Source organism: Rhinatrema bivittatum, chromosome 6, assembly GCF_901001135.1.
Source record: "Rhinatrema bivittatum chromosome 6, aRhiBiv1.1, whole genome shotgun sequence".
Lineage (NCBI taxonomy): Eukaryota > Metazoa > Chordata > Amphibia > Gymnophiona > Rhinatrematidae > Rhinatrema > Rhinatrema bivittatum.
The window spans coordinates 75661122-75673261 of record NC_042620.1 but is presented as its reverse complement, the minus strand read 5'-3'; the positions used below and the strand labels follow the sequence as shown (position 1 = coordinate 75673261).

Sequence of the window (12140 nt, the reverse complement as noted above, 5' to 3'; positions counted from 1 at the left end):
CCACTAATCTCAAGAGTGATGGAAAGATTCGTCAATAAGCAACTGTCAGATTACCTGGAGGAGAACAACATACTCTCCCCCTTTCAGTTCGGTTTCAGGAAATCACAAAACACAGAAGCCTTACTAACATCACTATCTGACACCATCCTCTACAACCTTGAAAGAAAACAATCATACCTCCTCGCTCTGCTCGACCTATCCGCCGCATTCGACACAGTTAACCATACCATCCTCCTCGAGCGGCTATCAGAGATAGGAATCCAAGGGGAAGCTCACAGTTGGTTTCAATCATTCCTGGAAAATAGATTCTACAAAGTCAAAATCAACAATGCAGAATCACCTCCTATCAAATCAACCAGAGGAGTACCTCAAGGTTCATCGCTCTCCCCTACCCTTTTTAACATTTACTTGCTTCCACTCTGCCACCTACTTTCCAGTCTCAAGCTAAAGCACTATATTTTCGCTGATGACATTCAGATACTTCTTCCCATTACAGAATCACTGCAAAAAACTTGGGCTCATTGGAACAACTGCTTACTATCCATCAATTCCCTGTTATCCAGCCTGAACCTTATACTCAACACAAATAAAACAGAAATCCTCATCATCTCGCCTGACGAAAACCACACTCTCTTCAAGGCCCAAAGCACAACACCATCCACAATACCACCCATCAACCACTCACCTTCCGTCAGGGACTTAGGGGTGCGCCTCGACAATCAATTCAACTTTAAATCTTTCATTCACAATACAACAAAAGAATGTTACTTCAAACTTCAAGTGCTCAAAAATCTGAAACCACTTCTCCACTTCAGCGACTTCCGTTTAGTAGTTCAGTCCATAATTCTGTCCAAGTTAGACTACTGTAATTCTCTTCTGCTAGGTCTGCCAATCTCATCCATAAAACCCTTACAGATGGTACAAAACACGGCGGCAAGGTTACTCACCAACACAAACAAAAGAGCACACATCACACCTATTCTGATCTACCTCCACTGGCTGCCTATAAAAGCTAGAATCACCTTCAAGACTTTATCAATGATCCACAAGGATATCATGGGCAACGCACACCTAAATCTTATCTCACAACTCCGCCTTCACACATCAAATAGACCAATTAGATATAATTACAAAGGTTCTTTACATGCTCCCCCGATTAAGACTTCACTAGCTAAACGAGCACTCTCCACAGCCGGGCCCACCCTTTGGAACTCTTTACGCCTGATCTTCGACTAGAAACCTGCCATTTAACTTTCAAGAAAAACCTAAAAACGTGGCTCTTCCGGCAAGCCTTTCCGGAATCACAGGAACACTTTGACACCGGTCAAAGAACAAAATAGTTCAACATAAAGTCCATGACCATCCATACACCCTCAGGACCAAAACACGCACTACCTGGACAGTTCTCTTATTATGAAAGACCCTTTCTTGTTGCTTCAGCTTCAGCTCGTGCTCGTCTCATAGTTATGCCATTTTAAATGCCCACTGTCACCTGTTTACCTTTACCAGCTCATTTCATCCACCAATAATTTGCAGTTAATACCTCTTACTCATGATATTTGACAAATGTATAAGCATTTTTATTTTATATTTTATATATTTATTTATATATATATATTTATGTATATATATCTATATATAAGATTTATATTTATTGATTTACGTTTTATTGTTCTATTCGCAGTTTATTGTTTATGTTATGCTGTACGCCTTAGTTCAATACTCTGTTTTATTGTTTAATGTAACGCCTTACTTGCGAAAGTTTTGTTTTATGGAAACCGACCTGATTCGATTATGTATATCGAGAAGGTCGGTATATAAAAACTCTAAATAAATAAATAAATAAATGTGGCAATGTCCCACCTCTGCACCAAACCCCTCCCCATGATTTGAAATAATCCCTGGTCCAAAACACCCTTACTTTATCTACCCCCCCCACCTCTTTATCCCCCATCCCCCTCTTTCCAATAAGAGATAACCTAGGTAGGGGCCCACCCTCCCCCCAATCCCCAAAAATCATCCTGGTGGCCTAGTGGACCCTCACCGCAGCCTCCTCTGATCCCCTGTACCTTTAAGGAGCTCATTGGTATCAGTGGAGGGCCCAGGACACCCCCCAGCTCCGAGCCCATTTGACGCCATCTTCCAAAATGGTGTCAGTCAGCGTTTTCCCTATCAGATGGCAACTGAAACCCTGCACAATCCTCTTGCCGCCTTACCCTCTCTATTTCAACCACCCTTCCCCCCACTGACCTCTCTCTCATCAAGACCCCAAGCCTGGGTGATCCTTTAACTACTTAACCCAACTACGCACCCTCCCCCCCCATTCTTCCCTCTTCCTACAAAGAGAATGGAAGGTTGTCACTTCCTCCTATTTGACCCTCTTCCCTCTGGCAGTTTAATGGCGTGGGGCCATTCCCTGTACGTACCCGGATCAGTCCGGACCATGGGTTGAGCCTCCTGTCCAGCAGATGGAGACAGACCAAAACTGAAAGGGTATCCTATCTCAGGACAGAGCCTACCCTGCAGCCCTTCAGTATTTGTCTGTCTCCAGCAGGTGGAACAGCTCACCCTGTGGTTCCCTGTTAGCTTGCCCCTTTTCCCCTTGGGGGTTTCTTCTTCGATGCTTTTCGCTGGGGCAAGCTCAAGCAAGTATTGTTTTCAAGTGATTTCTTTGTATAAAAAAAAAAAAACCCAACTTTTAAATTTCTGTCATTTTTATTGACTGTGTCAGGGAGACAGCCCTGTCGTCTCCCTCACTCTTGGGGTTCCTAGGGGGGGGCTTGGCCCCCTTCATTTGCTCAGCCTAGGTTCCCTTCCCGGTGACCTTCTTGTGGGCGATACTGGTGGTGCCAGTCACTCCCCCTTAGCCTGCTGCCTTGCCCTGGGACGTCCATTCCTCGGGTGCACGTCCAGGGAAGCGCATTCCCCTGTAACTGCCTGTATAAAAAAAAAAAAAAAAGGGAAACAGTCAAATTTTGAACTTTTGTTGTGCAAGTAAAAAAAAAAAAAGAAAAATAAAGGCAGCAAGATTTTCATTTGTAGGAGGGAGCGGGGTTCGATCTCCTGCTCCTCTCCTCTGGGACTCCCCTATCAGCTGTTTTTTGTTTCTTTTTTTTTTTAAATTATTTCTTTATTCATTTTTAATACATAAACAAACAAAACAATTTGCCTATACAGAATACTGTGGAGTCTTAATCACATTCTATATGGATTAGTTTTCCCTTTACAACCCATTTCAAAAGAAAACAAACTTTTTAAACCAAAATTCTATCAAGGTATATAATCTCTTTACAGAAATGGCGAAAGGGTAAATTGAAATCATTTACCTTTAAACATTTTTCTGTGTGTTTAAGAGCCACAACCCAGCAGAATAGATCATGTTAAAAGGGGGGGGGGGGGGATCATGAAGGAAATTCTAGGTAAATTAGTAACATAGGTAGGCAAGACTATTCGCTCGCTGACACAACCCTCCCCCCCCCCCCTCCCTTGTACAAAAGACAAACCCCGTATGATTTGGCTTTTACATTGGGCCGCAGTTTATTTCATAACTTAACCCGAGCCCTTCAACTTTTAACAATTAGTCAAAACATTCCCCCCAACCCCCTCCTCCTCCCCTTCTTCTTCTGGTACTTCTCTTACCACTTTGTCCGAATGGTAAGACGCTTCTTCACCCCTTTCCACTTACCCCGCCGCAGCTCCTGCGAGGGTAAGTTGGCGGCCAGAGCATTGGCCCCCCTCTTGCTCACCGGCCATCCTGTGTAGCAGCCCCAAACTACACAAGATTCACACCCCCCCCCCCCCCCCCCCCCAAGAATGTCCTTTATAAACACATACAAAATTATAACTTAGGGCTCGGGTTTCCGCCTCCACTGCGACAACGAACGCTTTTAATACACACTTTCATTACAACCAACATTTAAGGGCGGGTGGGAGGGAAAGCAAGCACTGCCTTTTGCCTCGCTGCTCCCCGGTTAACTGAAGCACCACAGAAAAAGGCGCCAGAAATGTTTATTCCCTGTAACCAATGGCGAAGTAGCAATTCAAACTGCTGCTGTCTCCATGAGTTACCACCCCCTCCCCCATTCCTATTAACTCTCTCCTCGCTCTGCTTGCTCCTTGTTACACTTCACAGCGTGAGACAAGCTCACGCTGTTTCTCTTTATATCCATACTAGCCGTTAAGCCCGTAACAACGGGCTACATTTAAAAAAATTTTTTGGTCCATTTCCTTTCCACTCCCCCCCCCCCTCATCTCCCCCCTCTAGTCTCCCTCTCCTCCCTGCACTCTCTCCTCCCTCCCTCTCTCTCCTCCCCCCACCTCCCTCTCTCTCCTCCCCCCACCTCACTCTCTCCTCCACCTCCCTCTCTCTCTCCTCCCCCCACCTCCCTCTCTCTCTTCTCCCCCCTCACTCTCTCCCCACATCCCTCCTCCCTCTCACCTCTCCACCCCACTCTCTCCCCCCTCCCTCCACCTCCCTCTCTCTCACCTCCCTCCCCTCACAGCTCATCCACAACCGGCAGACAGGGGCGTGTCCCTCCCTCGCGCGCATCACCGGAGCTACTGCTCGTTGCCGCTCCTAAGGAGCCAGTGCCATTTTTTTTTCTGACACGCTGCGCTCTGGCCGATGTGCGCGCATGAGCGGTAGAGCTGCTCTCTACTGCGCATTTGCGGCACGTCGGTCCGGGCTCCCTTATAGGTATGATATAATGCACGTAACAGCAGTGTCATTTTTTTTTTTTACGAAGTTAGTATGTTCAACTTCCTCGCCTCTATGAACTCTTTTAACTGATCTACAGTGAAGAAAACATAACGCTCATTACCTTTCGTAAGAAAACATTTGCAAGGAAATAATATTTTAACTACATAGCCCAGCCCTATAGCCTCCTGTCTGAGGTTAAGAAAACCTCGACGTCTGGCTTGAGTAGCCGGGGCTAAGTCAGGAAAAATCTTCACTGCCGCCTGATGAAAATTAACAGGATACTTCCTGAAATATTTTTTCATCACGAAACCAATATCTTTAACTGTTACAAAAGATACCAACAATGTTCCTCTGCTAATTACGTCCAGTGTTGAGTCTTCCAAAAACCCTGTTAGGTTCCCATCAAGGGGAGCATTAGGAGGGTTTCCTGAACGCGTTGAAGCAGGAAGAAAAAAGCAGGTATTTATAGAAGGTATATTTGCCTCTGTGATTTCCAAATTTTCCAGGAAAAACTTCTTAAGGGTAGTATAGGGGATTTCCCCCACTACCTTAGGAAAATTAATAATACGCAAGTTCAGGTGTCTGGATTTATTCTCAATAAATTCCATCCATCTGGATAATATTTGACTGTCTTTTATAGCCGCAATTTTATACTGTTGAAATTGTTTACTCTCCTGCTCCAGAGTAATTACTTTTTCTTTTAAGCCATCAACCTGAGATTGCAAGGCGACTGCTTTCTGAGCGCTCTGAGAATTAGAAAGGTCTATTTTCCCATCCAAAGAGTTAATAGCTGTGGCCATCCCGGCCATAAAGTCCCAGAGGGAATCAAGTGTTACCTGTGCAGGGCATGATGGTATAGCAATCAGCTCCTTCCTCGTGGCGGTCTCTGGGAAAGAGCCTTCTCCCAGACGAACTCTGGAATCTGTTGTTCCTTCCCCTCTCTGCTCTTCCATCGGGCTTGAAGTACAAAAGCCCGAAATAACGCCAAGGGGAGTTTCTGAAGTGGCTTCTGGGTTCGATTCGGCCCGGGTATCCACCATACCTCCGTTCCTCATCTCCTCCGTCAGCCCCTGCACAGGCGGCGCCCTCTGTTCCGGGCTTAGAGACACCTCCCCCACAGGCGTGAACGGCTCCTCCTCGCCATCGCGCTCATTGGGCTCCTTAGTTCTCTGAGGGATCACTGCTGGACTCAAGAAGCCGGTTATCTCAGTCTGGATAGTCACAGGAGGAGTTAGTTCAGACGGGTAAGTCCGGCGGATAAGTCCGGACTTTACCCTTCCTTTTTGCTGGCATTTTTTTAAGCGGAAAAAAGAGCACAAACGCTGAGAGCTCCGGCTAGGTCTCAATACGTGTAGCCATCTTGGTTCCGCCCCCCTCCAGCTGTTTTTTGTTTCTTCGCGACTGTGTGTATTTTGCTTATGCCGCGCTCTAACTTATGCCTGGCCTGTGGAGAGCCGGGCTCCTGGCTCTCCAGAGATGGGGTGTGCTCCCGATGCTTCCCGGGTGGGGAGGGCTCATCCGTGGCGGCGCAGGTAACTCGAGCCCGGGGTCGGGCTCCTTGACGCATGGCCAGGCTGTTCCCGTCCCGAGAAATTGCGGGAATGGCAGCCATTTTGAGTATTTCACCTGATGCAGGTTCTGCTTCTCCAGGGGCAGAGGAGACGAATTCGCCGCTCTCGGGGGAGTGAAACGGACCCCCCCCCCTTGCCTCCCTTTCCCCCCCTCCCCCCACGGAAAAATCATCCCGGGCCCGTTTCTCTTCAGATTTTGTGCTGCTCCTGCACAAATCGTATTTAGCTAGCCTACAGGAGGAGGTGGACCACCACCACCTCTTCCCCCCCCCCCCCCCCCCCCCCCGAAGCTCCCTCGGATGTCCGCGCCGTCTCCCGCCGCGTTTCTTGATCCACAAGGCCCTGTCAGGGTGCAAATGATCCTGGAATTCCCCCTCCCGATGGACCCCCCCACAGCTCCCCGTGGACCCTCTTGATGAATTCGATGGGGAGGCCTCGGCTCAGGCCCCCCTGCTCGAGGGCGACGATCCCCGCATCCTACATTTATTCCAGCATGAGGAACTAGAACCTTTCATATTCCTTTTGTGCTCCAGGAATTAGGAATCGATGCCCCACCGGATGATTCTGTGGTGGCGGCAATGCCTCCAAATGCGGACCCGGTCCTGGCGGGACTTAGGGCACTACCGCGTACATTCCCATTCCATCCTATGCATAGAGTGCTTCTCCTACGGGAATGGGAAGCCCCTGAGATGGGTCTCTGGGTCAGGAAGGCTATGGATAAGCTCTACCCGCTTCCCGAGGACTGCCTGGACATGCTGAGAATTCCAAAGGTGGACTCTTCGGTCACCGCGGTATCTAAGCATACCACCATCCCAGTGGTGGGTGCCACAGTGTTGCGGGATGTTCAGGACCGCATGCTTGGATTTTATTTGAAGCGGATTTTTTAGGTCCTAGCTCTGGGGGTCCGGGCGACAATCTGCAGCAGTCTCATGCAACGGGCAAGCCTTAGGTGGATACAACAATTACTCAGCACCCAGGACCTCCCGTCTGCAGTGGCGGAGCAGGCGGAACATTTGGAGGGCGCCATCACATATGGCACGGATGCCCTATATGATTTGCTTCGCGTCCAGGCTAAGGCTATGGTTTCCGCAGTTTCGGCCAGACGCCTCCTCTGGCTATGCAATTGGTCCGCGGACTCTTCATCGAAGGCTCAGCTGGGCACTCTTCCTTTTAAGGGCAAGTTGCTTTTTGGTGAGGACCTGGAACAGCTTATTAAATCCTTGGGCGAGAACAAGGTCCATAAGCTGCTGGAGGACCACCCTAAACAGTCTACGTCTTTCTTTCCGACTCGTACCCGCTTCAGGGGGCAACGCCGGTACGGCAACAGGGCACGTAGTTCATATCCCAGAGGCGGCGTTTCCAGGTCCCAGTCGTGGTCTCATTCCTTTCGGGGCCATCGCGGCTTCTGAGACATGGTAGCCAACAGCACCCGGCCACCAAGTCTGCTCCCCAATGCGATCGGGCTGGTCCATTCCTCCGTACGAAACTTAGGTGGGCGTCTTTCTCTGTTTTGCGAGGAGTGGGCCAAAATCACGACCAATCACTGGGTTCTCGAGGTGATAGAACACGGTTACGCGTTAGAGTTTACCTGGGACCTCTCGGATCTGTATCTTGTTTCCCCTTGTGGCCCATCCAAGAGGTCTGCGGTCTGTCAAACCCTGGACAGGCTCCAGGAACTGGGGGCGATCACTCCGGTGCCAGTACAAGAACACGGCGCCTGCCAGTATTCCATTTACTTCATCATTTCCAAGAAGGACAATACCTTCCGCCCAATCCTGGATCTCAAAAGGGTCAACTGGGCCCTCAGAGTCCCCCATTTCAAAATGGAGACCCTGAGGGCAGTGATAGCAGCGGTATGCCCCGGCGAATTTCTAGCCTCCCTCAACCTGACAGAGGCTTACCTCCACATACCAATTCTACAAGAACATAAAAAATTTCTTCAATTTCATATCCTGGGCCAGCACTTTCAGTTCAGGGATTTTCCTTTCGACCTTGCCACCGCTCCTCGCAGCTTTACCAAGATCATGGTAGTCGTGGCGGCTGTGCTCCGCCAGGACGGAATCTTAGTCCATCCTTTTCTGGACGACTGGCCTGTAAGGGCCAAGTCCTCCGCCCTGTGCGCTTGTGCAGTCGCCAGGGTACTAGCCCTCCTCACTTCGCTTGGCTGGATAATCAACTTCTCCAAAAGCAATCTTCAGCCCTCTCAGGTTCTGGATTTCCTGGGAGCTTGCTTCGACACTCGGGTCGGGAAAGTTTTTCTCCCAGACTTACGGGCACTCAAGCTGATCAATCAAGTGGACAGCTTTGTCTCCCTGCCGCTTCCCACGGCTTGAGATTATCTGCAGGTTCTGGGGACCATGGCTTCCACGATCGACCTGGTCCCCTGGGCATTTGCGCATATGCATCCATTACAGAAAGCTGCAATGGACACTGCTGGCAATCAGTGTCCGAGCAGTTCCAGGAGGCCCTGCATCTTTCCGATTCTACCATTGCCGACATACAGTGGTGGCTCTCGCCGGTGCACCTCCTCAAGAGGATGCCTCTTCTGACTCCCTCATGGATCATAGTCACGACAGACGCCAGCCTCTCTGGGTGGGGGGCGGTCTTCCAATCTCAAGCGACTCAGGGTTATTGGTCCACGCTCCAGTCCCGTTGGCACATCAATCGCCTGGAGGCCCGGGCGGTGCGCCTGGCCCTCAAGTTTTTTCTTCCCCTGATCTGCCGCAAAGTGGTTCGAGTTCTGTCGGACAATTCCACCACAGTGGCTTTCATCAATCGACAGGGGGGTACTCGGGGTCGTCTGATGGCACTAGAAGCCAGCAAGCTCTTTTCCTGGGCAGAGAGGCACTTGAATTGTCTAGCTGCCTCCCACATAGTGGGCAAGGAGAATGTTCAAGCCGATTTCCTCAGTCGTCAACATCTCGATCCCAGTGAGTGGCGATGGAATTAATTGTTCACAGGTGGGGTCCCCCTCACCTGGATCTCATGGCGACGTTGGACAACACCAAGGCTCCCCAGTTCTTCAGCAGTTGGAGGGAGCATTGCTCGGAGGGAGTGGACGCGCTGGCCCTTCCTTGGCCTCCCGACGTCCTCCTCTACATGTTTCCACCATGGCCGATAGTAGGGAAGATTCTCCGGAGAATAGAGCTCCATCGCAGTCCGGTCATTCTCGTGGCCCTGCAGGCCGTAGTTCGTGGATCTGGTAAATCTGGCAATGGACGGTCCTCTTCATCTCGGCCACCTGCCCCATCTTCTTCGGCAGGGTCTCATATTTTTCGACCAGGCGGATCGCTTCTGTCTAGCGGCATGGCTTTCGAACGGCGACGTTTGCGGCAAAAAGATTACAAGGAAGAGGCTATTTCCACTCTGTTTAGGGCTCACAAGCAGTCTACGTCTCTGACTTATGTCCGGGTCTGGAAGGTTTTTGAAAATGCCTGCGAGGAGTGGGGTGTTTCGACGCATTCGCCTTCGGTCGCTGTAGTCCTCACCTTCCTGCAATGGGGACTATCCAAGGGTCTTTCTGTCAGCTCGTTGCAGGTACGCGGGGGCTGGGGGGAAGTTTGCCCGATCCTGAAGCGTGGCTTTCCCGATGCATTGGATTTTAGGTTGGGCAGGCAAGAGTTTAGTTATGGAGGTTTAGAGGTTATGCTTGGAAACAACAGGTCCTTCCTTCCTGCTCTGGAGCTGTCAGCGCGCCCGCATGGGAGATCGGCACCCATGGACGCGACCAGGGCAGGTGAGCGGGGGCTGGGGGAAAGTTTGCCCGATCCTGGCTCCTCTAAAGGTCTTGTCCCGGGGGGTGAGGGGGTCGTTTGCCCGTGAAATTTCATCTCTCTGACCTGACACTCCACACTAACATAGGGGTAAGTGTAGGTGGTAAATTAGCAGGTTAAATATGCTGCAAAACTGCAGGTTAAAAAGGCGATAATCGGGGCGCACATTACTGTATGGGAAGGAATAGCTATTCCGATCGTTTACATACCATATACATGCCGCAGGCAGAAAGGGTTACCTGTTGATTTAAAGAAGCGGTAAGGATGGGTTAAAAGAGATAGTGAATCGCGGGTTGGACTAACGCGGCCAAATTGTGAGTAGAAAGCGGGTTAGAAGCAGGGTAACCGCGGCCGCGCTTTACTGTATCGGCCTGTAACTTATCTGGGTATATTCAGTGGCGCGGCTGTGCTGTTGAATATCCTGGTTATGTTACCCAGATATGGGTATCCGGCTACCTTACAAGTAAATGTTCAAAGGTTTACTCGTGTGGCCAGGCCTTGTGCATGCTGCAGGCATTTTACAACGGGCCCAGCCACGCGCATAAACCCCGGTACGTGCAGAAGTGACGGCCAAGGGAAAAGGGGCAGCCAGGGGGGGGCGTGGTAGCGAATGCCGGCAGCTGGCTGGTGCTCGCAGAATACTTCTGCTCCGAAGGAGCAGTAAGTATTAAAATAAAAAATTTGGGATACTTAGGATAGGTTTAGAGGGCGGGGAGGAGGAGAGGGCAAGAGGGAGGGAGGCTAGAGTTAGGTGTAGGAAAGTTCCCTCCCAGTCCGCTCCATAATTGGAGCGGACTGGGAGGGAACTGGGGGAGGCTCAATTGCGTCGCCTCACATCACTTTGTAAAATTCCCTCCCCCCATCGATGGTAGTTTCACATCGGGTTAAACATATGATACCTTCCGGGTTATCACAGCCATATTTTCTTTAATCATTAACTTCCTTCCACCCTCCAATGTTTTAAGAAATTTTTTAGCAAAATAATAATCTGTAATATGAACTTAATCTTTATGTTCCCAACTAATGAATATTTGTATTCTTTATACTGATGGATCCTTAAAAAATATTAAGTTCATAAATGTTCGGAACAGTTATTATAATCTTACTACCATCACACTCCAATAAAAAATGTGTTTTGAGGAAACATTTTTTTCATTAAATTCATTTTGTTAGTGCTTTGCACAGCACATATTTTTTGTGATTAGAGGGTGTTGTTTGGAAGATATATTAACTCATAACAGACATATGACTTTCATACTCAGAGAGAAAAATGTGCATTTATATTGGACACATGGTAAATACAAGAAAGAGGTTGAATTAGCACAAGCTTACAACTTGTGAGTAATAGCATCTATTTTCAACGGTTCAGCCCTGGCTATTGTCCATTCGTGCACCCTTCATATTCACATTCATAAAAATATTGTGGCTTTATTGCAGTAGGGTAAACTGAGGCAATGATAAATTGATTTTCTCCAGTGTCATGCGGAGGCACGAGGTCTTGTTCCTAATCTTGGCTTTGTACTTTGTCTTGTGTTAGATTATAATACACCTCTCATACATACAAGATATTAAACTTTGCTATATTTCTCAGGAATTTCACATTTTGTAATGTATTTCTGCTTTTCAACAGACCTTCGTGTGTGGCGTACTAATCCTGGCTCTGTCTTTGACTATGACCCAGCAGAAGACAACATTCAGTCCAGAAGTTTACACATGCTCTCTGGTCCGTACTTAACGATGTGTGCATGTTTATTGTTATCCGCCATTTAGATATATGATGCAATGCTTTAAGGTCTAACAGGAACTTTATCTATTTATTTAGGTGTTTTATATGCCGTCGTTCCAAAATAAGATCACAACAGTTTACAAAGTTATTGTTTGGTTTCTGGGTCAACATTCCCATTTTAGGTCAGCATTCATGTTCTGGGTTTAATACAGCAAAAATAATCTCTGCTTCAGGAGTTCAGAAATAAAATATAAGGAAAATCCTGATTGAGATTGATGTTTATAACCAAGCACACAATTGATTAAAGATTATGGGAGACTGAAAAGAGTTTCAGGTGCTTTGAGAAAGTTTTACTGGGGAGTTCAACCGTT

The 12140-nt window shown here is 48.5% G+C and overlaps 1 protein-coding gene across 28 annotated transcripts in view; it reads left to right on the top strand.

The window, feature by feature from the left end:
- NEB (nebulin) overlaps nt 1-12140 on the top strand; it is a 421259-nt gene that overhangs the window by 403310 nt on the left and 5809 nt on the right. For all 28 annotated transcript variants that reach the window (XM_029605471.1, XM_029605466.1, XM_029605487.1 and 25 more), the window contains one exon: nt 11674-11766. In XM_029605471.1, the coding sequence (XP_029461331.1) occupies nt 11674-11766 (93 nt within the window). The remainder of the gene's footprint in view (nt 1-11673; nt 11767-12140) is intronic.